Source organism: Stegostoma tigrinum, chromosome 6, assembly GCF_030684315.1.
Source record: "Stegostoma tigrinum isolate sSteTig4 chromosome 6, sSteTig4.hap1, whole genome shotgun sequence".
In the NCBI taxonomy this organism is placed as follows: domain Eukaryota; kingdom Metazoa; phylum Chordata; class Chondrichthyes; order Orectolobiformes; family Stegostomatidae; genus Stegostoma; species Stegostoma tigrinum.
This window is the reverse complement of record NC_081359.1, coordinates 69,981,046-70,006,285: the sequence shown is the minus strand read 5'-3', so window position 1 is coordinate 70,006,285 and position 25,240 is coordinate 69,981,046. Positions and strand designations below refer to the sequence as shown.

Genomic DNA, 25,240 nt, shown 5'->3' with positions numbered 1-25,240 from the left:
ATTGCATTTGGACACAGGCTGCTTCAGTACCTGAGGAAATAGGATAATGCTGCATGTTGTGCAAACATCAGCAAACATCCCAACTAACTAATCTTATGGTGGAAAGAAGGAAGATCATTGATAAAGTAGCTGAAGATATTTGGGCCTAGGACACTGCAGAGAATTCCTACAGCTGAGATGACTGACCACCAATAACCACAATCATTGTCCTATGTGACAGGTATGACTCCAACCAGCAGAGTCTTCCCTCTGATATCCATTGATTCCAGTTTTGCTAGGGGTCACTGATATCACACTTGGTCAAATGCAGTCTTTATCTTAAAGGCTGTCACTCTCACCTCAACTGTGGACCTGAGCTCTTTCGTCATGTGTTTTTCATCTATGCTATAATGAGGTCATGAGCTGACTGGCCTTGGCGAAACGCAAAATGGATTTCATCATTGAGTAAAATCTGGGAATATACATTTCTTTACTCATTTTACGGTACAGATTGACGCTAATAACCCAAATCAACATAAAATCATGACAATGCTCAGAAGTATGGAACTATCCAAATTAGCACAGGTGAAACAGCTCATTTTTGAAAAAGGCAACAGCTAGTTGGATTGGTCAACTCTGTTCTTAAAGTATGTGCAAGGTCAGCAGCACAGCATATGAAATCTTGAACGAGCATGTGACAATACTATGGCTTTAACAGGGGTATTTTGTCCTTTTTTGTTAATGAACAGAGGTTGAGACAGAGGTAATGAGCCTACTGCTTCAAGCCAATAAAGTAAACAGCGTGTAAGGCCTTGGGTTTTTTTTCTCCAAAGTTGGAACAATACAAGCAGCCTTAATGGGTGGGGTCTAACTCCCATAGAACCAGGATTTTAGTTTTAGCTTTCAGAAACAGTAGCTGTGTCTTGAAGCTCTTTTTTGATTTTCTGTTACAGCTAAAAGTTGGGGCTCTTCCTGCTGCTAGAATTGCACATGAGACAACATATTTTCCTGACTTTGCCAAGGGCATGTTTATGGGATGTTACTATATTAGAAAAGTTGTTGTTGTTTAATAATTAAATAATCTGTTATTGTTAAATTTTCAAAAAGAGTTAAACTATTCCAATCCTTTATTTTGGTGGTGTTTTGGCAACAGCATATGAATAACGTGTGTTTTACATCAAGCCTTGTAGTTTGACCAATCACGTTCATCGAGAATGCAACGCCTGGCGCTTGCCTTTAAAATAAGAAAGGCTTAGGGTCTAGGCTATCTCCATATCATGTTTTGAGGGGCTGTGGAAGGTCCATATTGAAGATGAACCAGTAATATTTGGATAGGTGGATGGCAGACTTGTTAACCTTATCCAAATGCAGTACATCTTCCTCTGATTTACTTTTTCAGAGTACAACTCTGAAGAACAGATTATTTTAATTGTTAATGTACTGTCACTGGGATGACACAAATGGAACTGAATCTTCTTCCCAATTATAGATTCCCTGAAAAATGATTCTCATCCCAAAATATACAGAATAAGAGCAATTCATGTAGTTGAAATGAAATTTATGTAATTCTTTGGATAGTTGGTCTTGCAACGAATAGAACTTCTCATACTTAATGAATTGACATAATAGATTTTAAATCATTACAAGTTCACAGCCAAGAATAGCCTATTTTCAGGAATAAACCACTCAGTGAAGACGCTGAAACGGCTGGAAAGCTCCACCCAACCTGGCTGCATTGATACTGACACTGGGTTAATCTGCATTTACCAAACGACACAAGACACAAAGCAGCCTCCACTTTAAGCGGAACGCAAAATTTACGTTTAGCTTTTATATTTTTCGATGAGACACCAAGGTGCGCCGTGCACGCCGTTTTGATTTCTGAGCTCAACCTAATTCCCCATCATCCCTATCAAATACCGTTGTTTTTCCCAGGGATTTTACCCACAGCCTCCATCGGTATCCCAAAACCCAACCCACAACACACTAATCCCATCTTCATTTTCTGTTCATGATACTTTCCATGATGAATTGGCGCTTACATTGTAAAGAAAAGTCACTCATCACAAACTGAAATAGGTATTGCTCATTCTGACAGATACTCACCGCAGAGAGTTAGCTCACAATGCCATGGCGACAAGACAGGAAGCTCCTGTTGCTGCCGGATGTGACGTTAGGCCAGTGGCACATTGAAGACAAATAGAAAGTCCTGGCAGAACGGCATAGCTTGTCCTGATTGAAGCAACACTGCGCCCTTGGCATTTGATCAGAATGTCAGGATTCCTGCAGCTACAGTGGAGTTCTTTTTTGCACGTAGTGCTATTCTCTCATTTAGATTTAAAATGTAACGAGAAATGAAAGAGAATAATAAACGCGGCTTTTTGCATACGCAATAGGGTTGGGTGTGACCTAGGACATGTTACTAACGTGCTCTGAATCTTCCTACAATGATGTGGAGTTCATACTTTTATTCACTAATGGGGTGTAAGCATCGCTGACTAGACTGGAATTTGGAAGGTAAAGACGCCATGTTCCTACCAGCCCGCAGAGCTTCTCTCTCATAAGAGAGACGGCTAGTGGTTTAAGCTGAGAGTTCACCACAGTTAAGACAATGGGACAGCTTGAGAAGCAGTTACTTGTGCATCTTAGAGATGGCACGCTTTGCTGCCACTGTGCACTGGATGTGGTGAGAGGGAACGTTGAGGGCGTCCTGGATGGTGTTGGGTTTCTTGAGTGTTTTTGGAGCTACACTTAACAAGACAGTATCCCATCACACTGCTCATTTGTTCCTTGGAAGTGGTAAACAGGTATTGGGGAAACAGGAGGTGAATTGCTACCCATGGAAACCTTGCTGTTTAGCCATAATGTTCTTAATTTGGTTAGTCTAGCTCTGTTCCAGGTCTATAGTGTAGCAGCTACACAGATTGCTAACTTGGCCAATGGTAAGGGATGTGATAATGGGAACTGCAGATGCTGGAGAATCCAAGATAATAAAATGTGAGGCTGGATGAACACAGCAGGCCCAGCAGCATCTCAGGAGCTCCTGAGATGCTGCTGGGCCTGCTGTGTTCATCCAGCCTCACATTTTATTATCAACAGTAAGGGATGGTGGTTATATTAGCCAAGTAAAACTCTAAAGTCTAGACACCAGACATAATGCAAACACAGCACCAACGTGCCAGTGATGTTAGCATAAAATAAAAGGTAACAGTATTCCTGGACAGACATATTCCACAACAACATATCCACCAAACAAAGGGAGACCCAGACAGAAAGGTACCAGGTCCTGCTACACAAGGAAACAAACATTAGCAAGCTATGCAAATTTGATTGAGAATGCTTCAAAATATTAAATGAGTCTCCCCAATTGCTTTCAACTATAGAGAGTTCCAGAAAACAATCCAAAAACAAACAGGGTTCACCTGCAGACTGGTCTCTTGGAACTTCTGAGAAGACGTCCAAGGCAAAAGGCAGAAATGTGCTGACCGTAGGGAGAAAGAGAGAGAGAGGAAGTGAGAAAGCACCTTTGCAGACCCAGAGAGAGCGAGCAGCTGCATATATGATTCGGGAAATAATGTAAACTTAAGGTGCTGAGTAGGATAAGAGATGGTATTGTTTTGTAATAAAAGCTACTGTAACCGGTCTCCTAATAAAGCTGGGATAACAAAGTGTGGAGCGGGATGAACACAGCAGGCCAAGCAGCCTCTTAGCAACACAAAAGCTGATGTTTCAGGCCTAGACCCTTCATCAGAAAAGGGGGATGGGGAGTGGGTTCTGAAATAAATAGGGAGAGAGGGGGAGGTGGATCAAGGAGAAGATAGGTGCAGAGGAGAGTATAGGTGGGGAGGTAGGGAGGGGATAGGTCAGTCTGAGGAGGACAGACAGGTCAAGGGGGCAGGATGAGGTTAGTAGGTAGGAAATGGAGGTGTGGCTTGAGGTGAGAGGAGGGGATTGGTGAGAGGAAGAACAGGTTAGGGAGGTGGGGATGAGCTGTGTTGGTTTTGGGATGCAGTGGGGGGAGGGGAGATTTTAAAGCTTGTGAAATCCACATTGATACAATTGGGCTGCAGCGTTCCTGCAACCTTCAGGTGGCATCATTGTGGCACTGCAGGAGGCCCAGGATGGACAAGTCGTCTAAGGAATGCGAGGGGGAGTTGAAATGGTTCGCGACTGGAAGGTGCAATTGTTTATTGTGAACCGAGAGTAGGTTTTCTGCAAAGCGGTCCCCAAGCCTCCGCTTGGTTTCCCCAATGTCGAGGAAGCCACAATGGGTACAGTGGATGCAGTATACCACATTGGTGGATGTGCAAGTGAACATCCGCTTGATGTGGAAAGTCATCTTGGGGCCTGGGATGTGGGTGAAGGAGGAGGTGTGGGGGCAAGTGTAGCACTTCCTGCGGTTGCAGGGGAAAGTGTCGGGTGTGGTGGGGTTGGAGAGGAGTGTGGAGCGGTCAAGGGAGTCCCGGAGAGAGTGGTCTCTCCGGACGGCAGATAAGGGTGGGGATGGAAAAATGTCGTTGGTGGTGAGCAACCACCTACATACCGATGTCCATTTCAAGCCCACCGACTTCCAGAGCTACCTAGAATACACCACCTCCCACCCAACTTCCTGCAAAAATTCCATCCCCTATTCCCAATTCCTTTGCCTCCACTGCATCTGCTCCCAGTATGAGGCATTCCACTCCCGTACATCCCAGATGTCTATGTTCTTCAAGGACCACAACTTCCCCCCCGGGTGGTCGAGAACACCCTAGACCGTGTCTCCCGCATTTCCTACAACTCATCCCTCACACCCCACCCCCGCAATAACCGCCAAAAGAGAATCCCCCTCGTCCTCACACACCACCCCACCAACCTCCGGATACAACACATCATCCTCCGAAACTTCCGCCATCTACAATCCGACCGCACCACCCAAGACATTTTTCCATCCCCACCCTTGTCTGCCTTCCGGATAGACCACTCTCTCTGGGACTCCCTTGTCAGCTCCACACTCCCCTCCAACGCCACCACACCCGGCACTTTCCCCTGCAACCGCAGGAAATGCTACACTTGCCCCCACACCTCACCCCCATCCCAGGCCCCAAGATGACTTTCCACATCAAGCAGATGTTCACCTGCACATCTGCCAGTGGGGTATACTGTATCCGCTGTTCCCGTTGTGGCTTCCTCTACATTGGGGAAACCAAGCGGAGGCTTGGGGACTGCTTTGCAGAACCCCTACTCTCGGTTTGCAATAAACAACTGCACCTCCCAGTCGCAAACCATTTCAACTCCCCCCCACATTCCTTGGACGACTTATCCATCCTGGGCACCTGCAGTGCCACAATGATGCCACCCGAAGGTTGCAGGAACAGCAATTCATATTCCGCTTGGGAACCCTGCAGCCCAATGGTATCAATGTGGACTTCACCAGCTTCAAAATCTCTGCTCCCCCCCGCATCCCAAAACCAGCCCAGCTCGTTCCCGCCTCCCTAACCTGTTCTTCCTCTCACCTATTCCCTCTTCCCACCTCAAGCTGCACCTCCATTTCCTACCTACTGACCTCATCCCGCCTCCTTGACCTGTCTGTCCTCCCCGGACTGACCTATCACCTCCCCACCTATATTCTCCTCTCCACCTATCTTCTCCTCTATCCATCTTCGGTCCACCTCCCCCTCTCTCTCTATTTATTTCAGAACCCTCTCCCCATCCCCCTTTTCTGATGAAGCATCTAGGCTTGAAACATCAGCTTTTGTGCTCCTAAGATGCTGCTTGGCCTGCTGTGTTCATCCAGCTCCACACTTTGTTACCTCAGCTTCTCCAGCATCTGCAGTGCCTCTGCAGTTCTCATTATCTCTGATCCTAATAAAGCTGGGACAGTTTTGCTTTGGTACTGGCTTGTGTTCATAGTGATTTGACCACTTTGGTATTGTTGGACACCTGGGCAAATTCATTCACATCATTTCCAGTTGGAGTTGTCTAACTTGTTTTAAGGAAGAACCAGAGAATGATGGTAACCCCAAGATTTTGACAGTGACCTTATGATGGAAGGATAATTTCATCATTTTTGATGAAGCAGCTGAAAATGGTTTAGCCTATGACACTGAGGTATATGATTGACCTCGAACAACGATAACCATCTCCCTTTGTACGAGATAAAAACCGAATGAGCCGTGGATGCTGTAAATCATAAACAAAACAAAAGTTGCTGGAAAAGCTCAACAGAACCTAGCAGGATCTGTGGACTGAAACCAGAAGCAATGGTGTAGGTCGAGTAACTCTTCCTCAGAAGGCAGGAACACGCATAGTCATAGAGTCATAGAGAACAGAGCAGACCCTTTGGTCCACCCAGGTCATGCCAAACATAATGGCAAACTAAACCAGTCCCACCTGCCTGCTCCTGGCCCATATCGCTCCAAACGTTTCTTACTCATTTACTTATCTAAGTGTCTTTTAAACATTGTAACCATGCCTACATCTACCATTTCCTCAGGAGGTTCACTCTATGTGCGAATTACCTTCAGTGTAAAAATATTGCCCCTCATGTCAGTTTTAAATCCCTCTCAAAGTAAAAATGTGCCCCCAGTCTTGAAATCCCCCATTCTATGGAAAAGACACCTACCACCAACCCTATCTATACTCCTCATGAGTTTATAAATCTCCATAAGGTCTCCTCTCAACCTCCTACGTTCCAGTGAAAGAAGTCCCAGCATACCCGGCCTTACTTTATAATTCAAACCTTTCATACCGGCAAAATCCTGGTAAATCTCTGAACCTTTGCTAGCTTATTAAAATGTTGCTTTAATGTCAAGGTCAGTCACTCACACCAGAGTGCAGACCTTTTGTTCAAATTTGATTCAAGACTATAACGAGGCCAGTAGCTGGGTGACCCTGGTTGAACAAAAATTTGAGCGTTAGCAGATTATTGCTAAGCAACTGCTTACTGAGGGCACTGGCAACAAACCTTTCCATTATTTTCTGGATGATGGAAAATAGAATGAGTGAATGGTAAGTGGCAGTTTGGATTTGTAATGCTTTGTGTATAGGACATACCTGGGCAATTTTCAACATTGTCAAGTTGATGCTAGTATTGTAACTGAACTAGAACATCTAGGGCACGCATGACAAGTTCTGGAACACAAGTCTTTGGTACAATTGCAAGAACGTTGTCTAGGCCCATAGTATTTGCAGTATCTGAAAAGCCTCAGTCATTTCTTAATATAAAATGGAGTGAATCAAATTGGTTGAAGACTGCCATCTGTGTTGGCGAGGACCTCCAGGGGTGGTTGAGATGTACCATCTAATTGGCATTACAGCTCAGTTGTTGCAGATGCTTCAACCTTGTCTTTGGCACTAATTTTTTGGAATCCATCATCATGATGGATGGGGATATTTGTGGATTGACCACCTCCAATGCCTGGATATGGCAAGACTCAAGAGCTTAGGTTGGATCTGCTTAAACCTGTCTACCCCTTGTTACTGAAATTGTTTGACACACTAGTAATCCCGTGTTGTATTTTACAAGGTTGATGTATCATTTTAAGGTATTCCTGCTGTCTTCATTGAGCCGGATCCCTTGACTTGATGGTAATGATAAAGTGTGGTATACGCTGGCCCATGGGGTTGCAGGTTTTATTTTATTCATTCACAGGATGACAGCATCCCTGGCTAGGCGAGCATTTATTGCTCATTCCTCAAGAGTAGATGAGATTCAACCATATTGCCATGGGTCTGGAGTCACTTATAGGCCAAACAAGGTAAGGATGGACATTGGTGAACGAGATGGGTTCCTCCCCCTCCCCCGCCAACAATTGGCAAAGGATCATGGTCATCATTTGACTCTTAATTTCAGATTTTCGTCAAATTCAAATTCCAACATCTGCCATGGCAAGATTTGAACCCAGGTTCCCAGAGCCTTACCTGGGCTTCTGGATTAACGGCCCAACGATAATACCACTAGGCCAATTGCCTCCTTCCTTGTGCTTGAGTACAATTCTGCTGCTACTGCTGTGCAGCAATAGATCCAGTGTTGAAATGCTAGGTCTGTCCAGTAGATTGAGGAGTATGAGGTAAAGTAGATTTTTCCTTCCTGTTTGCTCCTTTATTGCCTGCTGCAGACCTAGTCTAGCAGCTATGTATATCAGTAATCAATCAGATTAGTCACTAGTGGTGCTACCACGGTGCACTTTTTGATGGACATTGAAGTCCATCATCCAGAGTACATTTTGTGAAATCTAAGTACGGATCATTCCTCAGTTACATTTATCCACAGCTCATAATACTTCTTTGAGGAACTCCAATAGATTGTTTAAATGTGATTTCTCTTCCACAGAGCCACGTTGACTCTGCCCAACTATCTTAAACACATCTAAATGCCCTGCTATAACTTCTTCCACTATAGCTTCTAACATTTTCCATATGTTATTATGACAGATGTTGTTCTAACTGGCCTTGAGATTCCTAATCATTTTCTCCCTCTGTTTTTGAAAAATCAATATTCAACTTGTTTTCAGTTGTATTATTCACCAGACAACTTCTACATACTCCCTTTTTCTACTTCACCATTCTCTGTTTTTCTTTATTTATCTGCCCAACTTTTCCCACTCATAAGAATGTACCAAACTCTACCTTAACTATCTCCTTTTCAAAGATATACCACTAATCTGCGTCCAGTTCTGGGCGCCCTATTATAGGAAAGATGTGGATGCTTTGGAGAGGGTTCAGAGGAGGTTTACCAGGATGCTGCCTGGACTGGAGGGCTTATCTTATGAAGAGAGGTTGACTGAGCTCGGTCTCTTTTTATTGGAGAAAAGGAGGAAGAGAGGGGACCTAATTGAGGTATACAAGATAATGAGAGGCATAGATAGAGTTGATAGGCAGAGACTATTTCCCAGGGCAGAAATGGCTAGCACGAGGGGTCATAGTTTTAAGCTGGTTGGTGGAAAGTATAGAGGGGATGTCAGAGGCAGGTTCTTTACGCAGAGAGTTGTGAGAGCATGGAATGCGTTGCCAGCAGCAGTTGTGGAAGCAAGGTCATTGGGGTCATTTAAGAGACTGCTGGACATGTATATGGTCACAGAAATTTGAGGGTGCATACATGAGGATCAATGGTCAGCACAACATTGTGGGCTGAAGGGCCTGTTCTGTGCTGTACTGTTCTATGTTCTTCTATGTTCTTAATCCAATAAAGTTTGCTTGCTAATCTCTGGATTCAAGTTATCTGAGCAAGACCTATTCCTACTCCACTGAAGTTAGCCCTTCGCCAGTAAATTATTTCCTCTCTGAATTGCTTCTTTTCCTTTTCTTGTAGTATGATAAAATTTAGGTTAGCTTGCAAATGCTGTTCTAAATGTTTCCTGATTAACATTTAAGCCAATTCGAGCCACCTTGTTTCTCAGAAACAAACTCAGCAGTGCTTTGTGATATCTTTGCAGGGCCGATTAAAACATTGTGCAGCACATGGAGGGTCAATGCTAATCAAAACCAATGTAAATGTATATATCACAAATGGCTGGAAGACGGTGCTTTTATACACCTGCCCCCCTTGATGAGTATATCACACAATAGCAAAATGACTGTGATCTGTGCCTTTCCAAAAGTTCAACTCTGGCTTCTCCCATGAACATATTTATCAACTGACAACGTAATCTATGGATAAAATATTGCCCAATTTCTAAATCCTGTATTTGTATTGGCTATCCATTATTGATATACTTGTGTACCTGTCCCTATAAGGTGCTCCACTATGTCATCTGCTGTGCCTGATGAATGTGCACTGTGATGAACATATCCAATACGTTAAATGAAAGTTACATTATCCCATTGGGTTCTACATTCTACATTGCTTTGATGTTACAATTGTCTTCTAATTGTCTACGCCTAATATTGTCCTTATAAGTAAGCAAAAATCAAGCCCATCTCTGCATTTGGCCTGCAGCTAAAGGGGACACTGGAACCTCTGGATTCAAAATAGCTGTCAGTAATTTATGATCCATTGTAATTTTTATTATATTTATAATTTTAATAATTATCATCCATTGTGGTTAACATACCATGGGTTTAAATCCCATCCTCTTCACCAAAATGTGATGTCTTTACAGAGCTGACTAAAACAACCAAGAGTCAACATCAAATAAAAACAATTTATTCTGGTAGATACATATATACAAATTGCCACAAGAGGTCAGACTTTTGAATGGGACTTTCAAATGTTAATACTGATTTCACTCTGCTGTTTTAACATTGTATGACACAAAGTACATCAGGGTAGCTGAACAGAGTTCAGAGTACAATCACTGTATAGCACACAAAACACTTTTCACTGTATCTCAGTACTTGTGACAACAATATAATCAATCAAAAAGAAACACTGATCAGAATGTTCAATAGAACTCTAATGAACTCTTACGATCCCAATCCATATTAGGACATTGGAAATATCCCCATCTATTTTAAACTGTCTCATCTCCTTGCAAATTTGTTCCTCCATCCATGCCTTTCTGATTAATTTATGGTCTATAGAACGCACCCAAGTAATGGAATCTATTGTAAATCTATTGTCTGCGAACTCTATTCAAATAGATTCTGCCCTGGTCTCCTCACTGACAACCTCTCTTCCGAGCACTGGAACGTTTTCCTCAATCAATGTCCTTTCTTCCTTCCATATCCTTCCAGACCACTTTTCATTTAGTACACAGCCCTCCTCGTTTTGGCAATACATATTTCCATGTGGCTGCATCTGCAACTCACCAGCATTACTTATGCACAGTAATCTTATTTAGACCTTATTACATTCCTTCTTATTCTGACTTCACCCATACTTTGTTTTTCCCCTCTAATGTTACCTCCCACATCCCTATCAAATTTTTTTAACTTCACCCAGTAGCATGGGATAAATATTACCCATCTCTGTAAGACCCAAACGGCTAAAGGTGCTCGATGCTGCAAAGGCCATGAACCTTGATAAAAGTTGTGAAAGAGTACTGTAGACTTGTGCTCCAAAATTTATGATGCCGCTCACCAAACTGATAAGGCTGAAACATTCGCAGCAACCTTCAGCCAGAAGCATTAAGTGGATGACCCATCTCGTCCTCTTCTAGTGGTCCCCATCATCAGATACCAGTCTTCAGCCGATTTGATTCACTTCACATGATATCAAAAAAATGGTTGGAGGCATTACAAAGACAATGGGCCTTGACAATATTCTAGCAATATTGGCCTTGTGCCTTGATAAAATTTGTGAAAAAGTACTGTAGTCTAATGCTCCAGAATTTGCTATTCTCCTAACCAAGCTCTTCCAGTACAGTTACAACACTGGTATCTACCCAACAGTGTGGAAAATTGCCAAGTATGTTCTGTACACAAAAAGCAAAACAAATTCAGCTCAGCCAATTATTGCCCCATCCGTCGACTCTCCATCGTGTGTAAGGTGATGAAAGCTGTCATCAACAGTGCTATGAAGCAGCACCTGTCATGGATGTGCAGTTTGGATTCAGCCAGGGCCACTCAACTCTTAGCTTCATTAAGGCCTTGGTTCAAACATGAAAAAAAAACACTGAATTCCAGAGGTGAGGTGAGAGAGTCAGCCCTTGAAATCAAGGCTGCATCTGACTGAGTGTGGCATCAAGGAGCCCCAGCAAATCTGGAATCAATGGGTACTGGGGGTAAACACTACACTGGTTGGAGCTACACCCAACATGTAGGAAAATGGTTGTGGTTTTTGGAGGTCAATCTTTTCAGCTCGAGGACATCTCTGCAGAATTTCCTAATGTAGGTAGTGTCCTAGGCCCAACCATCTTCAACTGCTGCATCAATGACCTTTCCTCCATCATAAGGTCAGAAGTGGGGATGTTTGTTGATGATTGCACAATGTTCTGCATCATTACAATTCCTCAGGTACCGAAACAGTCCCTGTTTAAATGGAACAAGATCTAGTCAATATCCAGATTTGGGCAAGTTACATTGGCACCACACAAATGCTAAGTAATGACCATCTCAGCTCCAGGTCATCTCTGCAGGAGTTCCTAAGGGGAATGCTTTCGGCCCAAACATCTTCAGCTACTTCATGAACGACCATCATGCTAATCATAAAAGTTGGACATGGGGATGTTCAGCACAATGTTCAGCACCATCCCCAGATACTGAAACAGTCCATGTCCAAATGCAACAAGAGTTGGACAGTTTTCAAACTAGGGCTGACAAGTAGCACATAACATTTACACTGTTCATATGCTAAGTAATACCCATTTCCAATGAGAGAATCTCACCATTGACCCTTTACACTCAATGGCAATTAACACCATTAACTCACCCAATATCAACATCCTGGAGGTAACTAATGACCAGAAATTGAACTGGAATTGCCATATAAATACAGTGGCTAAAAGAGCAGATCAAAGGCTAGGAATCCTGCTAATTCACTTCTGGACTGCCTAATGCCTGTACACCATTTACAAGATACAAGTCAGGAGTGTGGTGGAATATACCCCACTTGCCTGATTAGGTGTAGCTCCAACACCACGTGAGAAGCTTGATATCATCCAGGACGGGGTAGCCAGCTTGTTTGGCACTCCATTCACCATTGACACAGAGTGACAACACTGTAAATGATCTACAAATGCACTAAGAAATTCATTATTCACATAAATATCACCATCCAAACCTATAACCACTACTGTCTAGATAAGGGTGGCAGACACATGGTAACATCTATACTTGCAAGTTCCTCATCAAGCTATCTTGTCTTGGAAGTAAGTCACTGTTCCTTCATTGTTGTTGAGCAATAATCCGGGAGTTCCCTCTCTATAGCATTGTCGGTCTAGCTACAACAATTGGTTGCAGTAGTTCAAGAAGGGAGCTCATCATTTTCTCAAGGGTAATTCCATTTATTTATTGTCACATATATTTTGCTACAAAATACAATGAACAGTGCTGCACAGTGTTGCCACTTTCCAGTGCCATCTTAAAACAGAGAAAAATAAACCAAAAAAAGGATATAAAGGCAGCAAAATAGGGCTCATCTTTACAATCCTTGTTAAGTGCTCTGCCACGAGCCATGGACCTTGTGGCCAGGCATAAGTCCCCTTTTGCCACACTGCTGGAGCGAAAGTTGCCACTCTGTGGCACCATCTTGCCTCCACCAATGACCTTGCCCCTATGAGCCCTCGCTTCATTTCCCAGTGCAGATGCCACCAATACAGGCGGCTACCACACCAACCAAACCCGACGCCAATACCATCGTGAGTCCACATTGGGCCCACCTCGCCAATGCCGCCACTGCCGATGCAATAGCGTCTCATACTAGGTCCAAACTTGCCTTTGCTGCCACCTCCATGAATCTACACTGAACACAGACGCTGCCAGAAACCCAAACTCGCCTCTGCCGCAGCAGCCACGAGTTTGTGCTAGGACTGCGTCATCCATGCAGAAACCACTGGGAATCCAAACTTGCCTCAGACGCTACCATGAGTCTGTGAAGCTGGGCCTACTTACTGACAGCTCTGAATCCACTCTGGGCCCACTTATCACTGAGAATGAGCTCCTTAACAAAGAAGTAAGTAAAATTAAAGAAAAGAGAAAAGAAAGAATTTTTTTAAAAAAAAGAGGAAAAGAAATAGAAAAGTGGCCACAGATAATGGGAACTGCAGATGCTGGAGAATCCAAGTTAACAAAAAGTGTGAAGCTGGATGAACACAGCAGGCCAAGCAGCATCTCAGGAGCACAAAAGCTGATGTTTCGGGCCCAGACCCTTCATCAGAAAAGGGTGATGGGGAGAGGGTTCTGAAATAAATAGGGAGAGAGGGGGAGGCGGACCAAAGATGGATTGAGAAAAGTGGCCATAGCAGACAAGCCCCAAGCTCAGTAGCCCCACTCCACACTAATTTTACAGGTAGGTGTGGGATGGACAGTTAATCCCAGGTCTGCTAGTGAAGCTGGATTTCATGAATGCATTAAAAACTGTAGATTGTAAATAATCAAAAGTTCAGACTTTGTTAATACAAACACTTGTTATGTAATTTTATTCTAACTGATTGAGAATGGATTTCAACTGTATGATCAATGATGAAATTGTGTTTAGAATTTATATTAATTAATTGGATAAATTTCACGTCACAGTTGATCAAATTAACCTGTGAAATGACTGAGTTTTTGTGCTTCTGTGATCCTTTCTATGAGGTGAGGTGGCAAGGTATGGGTGTAGGTTTTTCACAGAAGATTGTGCACAAGAATCTCCATGACCACTTGTTTCACCTCCCCAGTCAGGAGCAGTCACAAAAACACATCATCTCCTTTGACAGGACACATAGCCTCACATCAGGATACGGTCATCGCTGCCAGTGGCCAACGTCACTATATTTCTGAAGGTCACATTATGTAGGAACAGAAGTAGGCCATTTGGCCCATTGGGTCTGATCCACCATTCAATGAGATTTTGGCTGACGTCATAACCACAATTCCACTTTCCTGCCCACTCTTCATAATCCTTGATTCCCTCAGAGATGCAAAATCTCTCAGTTTTGAATACACTAATTATGTCACAGACACGACAGCCCTCTCTGCTAAAGAGTTCCACAATTTCCCTCGTATGAGAGGAATTCCTCCTCAACTGTCTTAAATGGTGAGCTCTTACTCTTAAGATTATGTCCACTGGTCTTAAATCTCCTACAGGGATAAACAACTTCTCAACATCTACCCTGTCAAGCCACCTAAGAATGTGTTTCAATAAAAGGTCATCTCTCATTCTTCTAATCTCTAATGTAGAGTTCAAGTCCTATCCTCATAGCTTTTCTCTGACCTTACCAAAAGAAACAATAATCCTTTGTTTGTTTTTGAAAAACTTTCCCAATCCTCTGTTTTACTTCTAATCTTTAGCAATTTGTATTTATTCTTTCCATTTGAGACTATTAGCCTGCTTGATTAACCAAGGGTGGTTGATATAATATTAGTATCTTTCTTCTTCAAAGAAGAAAGAAAGGGGATGAGTGAAAAATAACATTTTCGATGTTGGTTTGAATTATTTTACTGGCACAGTTAGAAGATTCAAAATACTACATCAAGCAGTCACACTAGAAGGCACAGGTTAACAAGACATTCATGAAATAATGCAGACTGTAAAGGAACTAAATATTTGGTTAGCATGCTGTTGACATCACCGTTCTTTTGGAGCAAGGTGGGGAACTCTCTAACACTAAGTTTCCTCTGGATGGTGAAAAGATTTGTACTTCATCAGATCTTCCTGTTTGAATAACAAACATTCAATTTTCAAATTTTAATAATAAAAAACTGAAAAAAATCATGTCTAATGTTTGAACAGAATATGAAGACTTAGCAAGCACAGTAGTATTTATTTAGAATTATGCCAGGAAAATGAAAATGTCAAAACATACAATAATATCCATTCAATGTGCTGTATTAAAACTGTAACTAACCACAGAGTTGCTATGCAGTACACATTTCTCAAAGACTGTTGTACAATTAGTTTGAATGCCATGACAAAAGTCAATTTCCAACTATTTTTCCAAAATTTTAAAGTGTACTGTAGCATTTACACCTTTTTACATATTAACATGCTTCCTTTACCATTAGTATTTGTTGAGAATACCCAAACCTTCAATGATTTTGCTGCACTTCACCTACCCCAAAACCTACACACTTGAATGTCGGTAACATTCTTCAAATAGATATGCATGGACTAAAATATTTACATTGACTTAATGTTATTGAAGCAACTGTTAATGCGGTTTAATATTTGTAAAAGGTTGCGGACTGCAACATTAAATTCCACTGTAATTCAACCAAAGTTTGAGCTTTCAGTTATACATTGCCCCTCACAATAGAGTTTTTATTACTGTGAAAGGGAAGGGAAATGTAATGAAAAAAAAAGTAATTTGTGTTTAGATAGTACCATTCAAGTTTTGCAAAAGAATCTTGGTGATTATTATGTAGACAAACATGGCACACCTTGAACACAAGATTCCGCATACTGCGATATGGCTAAATTGTTAATCTACTTTGTGGCATTGGATGAGTAAGGAATGTTGCTACGAATTCCAACTTTTCTTTAACATTTCATCACAGAATCTTAATCATGTACCAACCACCCAACCAGTCCAAGTGAATCATGGCAACAGAGTGTAATGGAACAACTAAACATCACAATCCCTAACAAAGAAACATGTCTTTTGCTATATTGGTGTAGAAGCCAGGACTATTGTAGAAATTTTACCAAACATATGCATTCAAATGTCAGAATGTTATCATCTGAACCACACATTAGCTGTGATAGAGAGAATGAAGCTATTCTCTTTATTTATCCAGTTGCAGTAACATACTAACAGGAAACTTTATACTGTAGGCCTTAAAAAGAGTAAATTGAAGAGGAATAAAACCGGTGTAAGTGCTATTCATATTTTAAATTCTGCAATTTAGCATCCTCTAAAAAAATACAGAATCAGAAAATCGGGGCAGACACATGACATTCAGCACATCAAACCCACTCCACCATCTCAACATCATTAACCCACACTCTTCCCCATACCCTTGGCACCTTTGGCTTCCAGAAATCTAATTCTTCCTTAAATATATTCAGTGACTTCACGCTCCTCGGCCAGGGTCCTCTACGTCCAAGTCTGTCAACCCCTGTCAGGATTATAACCGTTTCAATGAAACCCCTTTTCAGTCTAATAAACTACCGGCCCAGCTGCTTTAATGTCTCTTTATATGACAAAGTGCCACTCAAGAATCATAGGGGTACACAGCATGGAAACAGACCCTACAGTCAACTCATCCATGCTGACCAGATATCCTAAATAAATCTAGACCCATTTGCCAGCTTCTGGCCAAGATCCCTCTAAACCCTTCCTGTTCATGTACCTATCCAGATTCCTTTTAAATATTGTAATTGCACCAGCCTCTCACTTCCTCTCGCAGCTCATTCCATACATGCACCACCCTCTGTAGGAAAACACTGCCCCTTAAATCCCTTTTAAATCTTCCCCCTCTCAATTTAAACCTATGCCCTCTAGTTTTGGACTCCTCCAGCCCACAGAAAAGAAATTGTCTATTTACTCTGTCCATGCCCCTCATGATTTTATAAACTTCTATAAGTTCACCCCTCAGCCTCTGACGCTCCAGGGAAAATATCCCCAGCCTATTTAGCCCCTCCACGTAGCTCAAACCCTCTAACCCTGGTAACATACTTGTAAATCTTTTCTGAACCCTTTCAAGTTTTGCAACATTTTTCCTATAGCAGGGAGACCAGACCTGTGTGCAGTATTCCAAAAGTTGCAGTGTTCTGTACAGCCACAACACGATCCCCCAACTCAATGCCCTGACCAGTAAAGGCAAGCATACCAAATGCCTTGCTCATGAACCTGTCTATCTGCGATTCCACTTTCAAGGAATTACGAACCTGTACTCCAAGGTCTCTTTCTCATTCCCCAGGATCTTACCATTAAGTGCATAAGTTCTGCCCTGATTTGCCTTTCAATCAGTCAGTCTGGTGAATGTTCACTGCACTCCCCCATGGCAAATATATATTCTCTTAGGTAAGGAAACCACACTGCAAACAATATTCCAGGTATGGTCTCACCATGGCCCTGTACAACTGCAGTGAATCTTCCTTGCACCTGTACACAAACCCTCTAGCAATAAAGACCAACACACCAGTTACCTTCCAATTGCTTGCTGCTCTAAATATACCATATATCCAGGTTTCCTTCATCTATTCTGCTAGTTACTGCTCCAAAACACTCCACATGGTTTGCCAAACATTATTTTCCTTTCATAAATTCATGCTGACTTTTTGTAATACATTTAGTATTATTTCAATGTTCTGTTATTACGTCTTTGACAATAGACTCTAGCATTTTTCATGTTATTGATGTTTAGTTAACTAGTCTGTAATTCCCAGTTTTCCCTCTCCATCAGTTTTCAAAACTGTACGACTATATTTGCCATCTTCCAATCTGCTGGGACAGTTCCAGAAACTGCAGCATTTTGCAAAACAGCATTGATCATATAGGCAGTGAAACAGTCAACCTCTTGTGGTACTCTAAGATGTAGATTATAGGTCCTGGCAAGTTATCAGCTTCCATTCTGAATAATTTTATCAGTACTTTCTTTCTAAGAAAAGGACAAATAATAATTTACTTCAGTTCCTCCTTCCCAAATTTCACTTGTTTCCCTGACACCTCTGGGAAGCTAAGTGTGGTTTCTGTGAAGACGGAATAAAAAGTGTAATTTGTCTCTCATTTTCTTGATTTCCATTATCAATACTACAGTTTCAAACTGTAAGGTATCATATTTGTCTTCATTAATCTTTTACTTTTTACATATTTAACAAAGTTCTTATTTTTTCTTGAAATATTCTTTTCATGCTCACTTTTTCCTCTTAATGAATTACTTGGTCCTCCTTTATTAGATTCTAAAATGTTAGCAGTCCTCAGGCTTTCAACATTTTCTTGCAACTTTGTATAATTCCTCTTTGGATCTAATATGCTCCTTAATATTTTTGTTAACCATGCTTGGGCCACCTTTCCTGTTGTGTTGTTTCATCTGAAAGAATTGCATAACTGCTGCAATGCATTAATTAGTTCCTTAAATATTAACCATTTTGTATCCATTGTAATGGAGTTAACAAAGTTACTTTTAATTAAGTTATTGAGTCTATTGCAACCAAGATTTTCCACTTAAATTTGTAGTGTGCTTTATTTAGATATAACAGCATAGTTTTGAGCTTGAGGGCTACTTCATTTTCTATCCCAATAAACAATTCTAATGTGTCACAGTCACCTTTTCATAAAGGCCCTCTCAGAACAAGATAATTAATTAACCTCTTGTCATTGAACAAAACCAAGTCAAAGAAAGCTTGCCCACTGAGTGGGCTCCTCAACATTAAAACAAATAATATGAACTTAAAATGCAGATTCTCTGCTGCTGGGGCGATAAGTGGAGAAATTTCTATTGTGGTAGGTAAATGTGAGATTAAATAGTGACTTAAAACAATAAATCTGCATTTTCAAAATTAAAGAAACTGAGATCTGTACATTTCACAACTACTTAAGATCCAGTAAAAGTTATTGTGCAACATTGCGAAGTCCAAATTCGTACACAAACTCTGAGTGAGATAACTTAATCTGTACTCTTCAAATTTTAAGGACGATTTTAATTAGGTGCATATCACAGCCAGCTTTTTTCTACTGAATCCAATGGGTGCCACATAGACACACTCCACTACTGATGGACAACTGGAGACCAAGGTCCACTGTATGAGCCTGGAACATATCAGCTTAACAATGGAAGCAGATATTCTTTCAATATACTATGGTTGATGAAAGGTATTGGAAGGAGCACTGGATGCCAAGTATAATTGCATAATTCACAAAACAATGTGTTAACGAATAATATACCTTATATACACTGAATGGATGCATATTGTGATGTTGGTCCAATGTAACCAGCTATATTTTCTATTAAATTTTGAGTGGAACTTGAACTGCCCAAGAGAACTGACAACTGATGAAAAAAATTTGAACTCTGGTATTAATGATTCTAAGATCACACCATGTATTCCACATTATATCAAACTACAATGTAATTCGTTATACAAACATGAACTGACATTGTGAAAACATTGTCAATTTTTTTTGGTAATACCTTAATTCATTAATTTAAACTTTATTTTAACTGAGTAATAAAATATAATTAAAGAAAATGGGTTTTCTGAAATGAAAGACAAGGCCTGATTTTAGAATGTGACAGAATTCTAAGATCTTTTCAAGTACAATTAACTCCGTTTTTTACATTTACTAGAAATCAGATTCTGAGCTTTTAAAAACTCCATTCTTCTACTATAATTAACAATAGGAAGGATTGCTAAAGTAATGTTATTAGGACAGTGGAAACAGAAGTACAACTTCAAGTAATTACCATTGGCTTTACCATACTCATACCCCCTTAATTCAAATAAATCTAAATTGTGCTCTCTTACACCTGGCATCTGGGATGATATTGATTTTACTGACCTGGTGGAAAATGCATGCGTTCATATTGGTCACCTGTTTACACTCAGCCTGATTTATAATCAGTTACCATGTAAACCAAGGACCCTAGCATACTCTTTGCCAGGAAGTGGGCAAAAAAAAACCTGGAGTTTACATTCTTGAACCTCCCTTACCTTCTTGCAATATTCCTAACATTACTCTGCGGATGCTTTCATTTAATACTTTTTCATCTGTTTACAAAAGTACTATTAGATACATCTGCAAATAATAAACTTAAATGCCAAATGCAAGAACAAGGAAACTTAAGATGTGCTTGCTTCCAGATTTGAATATGAAGCAGAAATAATACTTTATTGATTTCACATCCACACGCTTTCCAATTTCAGGTGTTTTGTTATAAAGGTGAATTCATATATGTTACAAGAAGAATGAACTAACTAGGACAAGCACTGCAATGTTTAAAGCACAATTAGATGCATTCTTTATGTAAGAGAAGTTTCATTCATAATATCTCCCCAGTCATTACTTAAGCATTCTAGAATAGTCTCATTTCTAAAGTGACCTCAACATGAATGACATCATTCTGGAACTAGACTAAAAGTGAATAATATTACCTGTTAGGGTCGGTCATTTAATACAGCAGCAAGTTTAAAGTTTAGAGATTCATTTTTGATGTTTCACGAGTGGCACCCAACCTCCACCACTGGGGCCTCATTACAAACTCCATATGCACTTGTGGAGAGATACAAACAATGACATATATTTCTGAAGAGCGTTCTCTTTACATACTAAGTGGTCAGTTGGCCATTTTAAATTCAGCAAATTAAGAAGCGATTGCTTGGTTCTGGAGATTTGCATTTGCTAAACAAAATAGCCTGTAGATTGAAGTTTGTTCAGACCATTGTTATTAAATAAAATTCACAGTAAGCCCATTATTATGATTATACTCTTAACATTCTCCTAAAGTATTAACACAGTGGTCCTTACTAATATACTGTGGGCAACAAACGAATCACAATTCCAAAAAGCAAATTATTTTTAAATCAAATCAAGAAAATCCTATTATTAATACCTAACTGGATTTAAATACAATTTATATGCTTTAGTAAAAACTTACACTTCAATCCCACCCACACTGGGGATGGGGGTGGGAGGTGTTATTGAGGGGGGCAGAAAGTAAAGAATAATAGTCACTAGTATTCCATTAAGAATCTGACATTTAGTATGACGGTGAATAGGATAAGACAGCGAAATGAAGTGTATATAGGCATCTTCAAATCAAAGCTACAAGCAATTCAATTGTAAAAAATTTCATTAAAGAAGATTTGGTTTGTGGGTAAGAGAAAAAAAAGCATCATTTCTAATATGATATTCACTAATGAGATGTGGATGTATTTCAAATTGTATAATTTTACACAATGTTTTTATAAATAAAAATATTCACGTAACTGATTCCCTGTTTAGGAATTTCACATTATTTTAACTCCATGTCCTCCTATTGATGAATAAACAACATATTTTTGTTTGTGTCTGCAGGTTATAATCAGAACAACAATGTTGGAAGGCTACCTTATCTCCATTCTGACCCAGAGAGATCTATAGATTAGATATGGCACAGAATTACAAAACTTTCCATATTCCAGTTCAGGAAAAGATTTAAGCAAACATGCATCGTGCGCACTCTACTGCACACCTGTACGTCCAATAACAGTTACTCCATATATTAATAAATAAGACTAATGTTAATCATTGCCAAACTGTGGAATATAGATTATGCCAAGAACTGACAAACTACTTGGCAGTTTCATGGCAAATACGGATGTCGAAATAGCTTATTGTTGCTCTACCTAATCTACAGTCAAACAAAGTACAATTGTATAGTACATTTAGTCACCCATATTTATTGACTAGTAAAATTACCAAATATATAGCTTAATCCCAATAAAATGGCATTTGTGCGTATGGTTATGAAAAATGCACTATTCATTTGATCAAAATACATTCTTCCATAGTAATTAATATCTGTAAATTTGTTACTATCATGATAAAAGCTCTAAACAAAGGTTATTACATATGTACCCTCTACAGCATTACAAAGCACAACAAAAGTACAGCTTATCTGTGCTCATGTATGAAAACAATAAAAAAATAGAGAAGTCTCTTCCATTGATTAGATTGTAACACTCCATACTGCCACAATATGAGCAAGTGTTTATGGAGAATACTTCCAGTGTTCATGTAACCTAGCATGTCCTTTTATGGCACCAGATGGAGAACTATTATACTTAAAATAAAGCATGCATACAGTCACCATGGTCATCAAATATGCTGGTTGTGATCAAGACTGTGATTTGACTTCAGTTTCTTAAATTCAGTTCACACTCAAGTACAGAGATGAAGCAGTGACATGACTTATGGCAAGACCAAGATTTACAGATTAATTAGATTTTCTGAAGCTGTGAAACGGGGGCATAGGGTCATATCTGGGTTCTGAAGCTGCTTTATAATCTGCTTGTGAAATTTTTCTCGAACACGATTAAATTCCATTATATCGAGTGGATCCTCTTCAATCCAAAATTTGTGAAACTGTTGCATCAGATAGCCTGCATGGATCACAGAAAAGACAAATTTGAACATTCCCTATTTTGTAGGAAAGTTGTACAATAGTTAAATAATCTTAATTATTTTACAACTTAATTCACTCAATTAACTGAAAAAAGCATAGCATGCTAAATTACAATGCTTTCAATCCACTAATGGGTTTGATAAATTACATTAGACAAGAGAAGGGCAAGTTCCAACATCTGTAACAAAAGTAAGGCACTCACTTATTCAATAATGGTGGCTGCTCATGGCACAAGAATGCTGGGATAAATTATAACTAATAGGTGAAAAAGGAACACTGAATTTTTTTTCTGCATTCTGGTACACAAACTAGATTTGATTTTGTAAGTGATGGAGAATTTTACATGAACTTCTGTATATTTTGGGAAATTTGAAGGTAGTGTATTAGAACTGGCAAATTTCTCTCTTCTTTATCCATTCTAAAAGTTTAAAACTCAGTGGTCTAGTTAAAAGATTAATGATAGGTTGCTGATTGAGGAACAGTTATCAATTAGTGAATCACTTGGAGCCTGAATACGGCCTCAAAGGTGTTGATTACTATTCAAGCTTAACTAGTGTTAACCCAGGTCTATTTAAAAAAGAGGGCCTGGTGAAAGTGCATGACCAGTAAGCTGCGCACAGCAAAGGAGGAGAAATAACATCTGGAATGAGATATAGCCCAAGTGAATTGGACGTAGTGACAGAATTTGGTGCAAAGGAGAAGAGGTGCTTTATCAGAGATAGTAGGAACTGCAGATGCTGGAGAATCTGAGATAACAAGGTATAGAGTGGATGAACACAGCAGGCCAAGCAGCATCAGAGTAGGAAGGCTGACGTTTTGGGCCTAGACCCTTCTTCAGAAATTTCTGAAGAGGGGTCTAGGCCTGAAACGTCAGCCTTCCTGCTACTCTGATGGCCCCTGGCCTGCTGTGTTCGTCCAGCTCTACACCTTGTTATCTCAGAGGTGCTTTGTGCTTGCTTTTTTTTGGTAAATAGTCTGTAAAATCTTTTCTACTGGATAAATTGAAGCCCAGGATCAGGGGCCCAGCATAAAAGGAAGAATAACATCACTGGAAGATGATTGGTTGGTAATAGCTACTAATTTGACAATTATAGATTGTTTTCAGATTTAATGTAAATAGACAAAATGTTTACAGGTTATAAATGACAAGACCAAGAGGAAATGTTTAAAAATCACATCAAGAATGACGTAAATAAAATGGGGCTATAGGCCAGGCAACATCTTGTACCTGCATGATGTGGGATATGGTGCATCCTGTTGTGTTTCACAGTAACCACATCTGTAGCAAGTGTTGGTTGCTTAACGAACTCTGGCTCAGAGTTGTTGAGCAGCAGTCTGAGCTTTGAACACTGTGGCGCATCAGGGAGGGGAAACAGTTACCTTGACAGTGTTTCAGGATGAAGTCACACTCCTTAGATTAATGACCTTGAACTTGGTCAGTGGTCATGGGCAGGAGGGTGTGACTACCAGCAAGGCAGGAAGATGGCTCCAGGAGGTACTGTTAAAGGAGTCTCAGTTCTTGAGCTTGTCTAACAGGTTTGGGATTCTGGCTCTGTGTTAATGAGAATAAGGGCTGTAGGAAGGAAGAGCAAACTGACCATACCATCATGGTACAAGGAGAAGATAAAATATGAGACTAAGCTAGCTAATAATAAAAGAAGATTGCATTGTTTTTGGTTATGTTAAAAGGTAAGAGAGAGTCAAGAATCAGCTTGCTGGAAAATGAGGCTAGGGAATTAGTAAAGGGGAACAAAGGAATGGCTGAGGAACTGAATAGGTACTTGGCATAGTTTTCACATTGGCAGACACCAGCAACATAACAGAACTTAGAGAGTCAGGGGGCAGAGGTGACTATGAGTGCAACAGCCATCATTAAGGAGAAGGTGCTGGGAAAGCTGAAAGGTCTGAAGGTGGATAAATCACATGGGCCAGATGGACTACAACTCCAGAGTTCTGAAAGAGATACCTTTTTTTTGTAGAGGCATTGGTGGTAATCTTTCAGGAATCGCTGGAGGATTGGAAAACAGCTATTTTAACACCTCTGATTTAGGAGGGATGGAGGCATAAGGTAAGAAGTTATAGACTGCTTAGCCTGACCTTGGTCATTGGTAACATTTTAGAATCCTTTATTAGGGGTGAGATTGCAGAGAACCTGGAAATGCTTGCAAAATAGGGCTGAGTCAGCATGGCTTCATTAAGGGGAGGTCCTGCCTGACCATTCTGTTAAAATGCTTTGAGGATGTAACAAACACGTTAGATAAAAGAAAGCTGGTGGACATGAGCTATTTACATTTCCAGAATGCCTTTGACAAAGTGCCTCACAGGAGCTGCCAAAATGTTAGGGGCAAGGTAGTGGCACAGATAGACATGTGGCTAAGTGGCAGAAGGCAGACAGTGGGGAAAAGAGGTCTTTTCTAAGAATGGCAACCAGTGACTCGTGGAGTTCTGCAGGGGTCAGTTTTGGGACCACATGTTCTACATTCACAATTTGGACAAAGGAACGGAGGGCAGTGTTGCCAAAGTTGCTGATGATCACAAAGACAGGTGGAGGGAGAAGTAGTGTTGAGTAAGGGGTGAGGCTGCAGAAGAACTAGGACAGGCCAGGAGAGTGGGTAAAGAAGTGGCAGATGGAATACAATGCGGTAAAGTG

At 40.6% G+C, this 25,240-nt stretch overlaps 2 protein-coding genes across 5 annotated transcripts in view; both read right to left on the bottom strand.

The window, feature by feature from the left end:
* The window catches only part of kbtbd3 (kelch repeat and BTB (POZ) domain containing 3), a 39,786-nt gene extending 37,649 nt beyond the window's left edge, over window positions 1–2,137 (bottom strand). The window contains exon 1 of one of the 2 annotated variants that reach the window (XM_048532580.2): window positions 2,086–2,137. The gene's annotated coding sequence lies outside the window, so the exon portion shown is untranslated. The remainder of the gene's footprint in view (window positions 1–2,085) is intronic. The other variant, XM_048532581.2, reaches the window with a different exon arrangement.
* A 13,141-nt stretch (window positions 2,138–15,278) lies between these two features.
* elmod1 (ELMO/CED-12 domain containing 1) overlaps window positions 15,279–25,240 on the bottom strand; it is a 68,208-nt gene continuing 58,246 nt past the window's right edge. For all 3 annotated transcript variants that reach the window (XM_048532740.2, XM_059646633.1, XM_048532739.2), the window contains one exon: window positions 15,279–22,567. In XM_048532740.2, coding sequence (XP_048388697.1) covers window positions 22,395–22,567 — 173 coding nt within the window. In that variant the 3' untranslated portion in view covers window positions 15,279–22,394. The remainder of the gene's footprint in view (window positions 22,568–25,240) is intronic.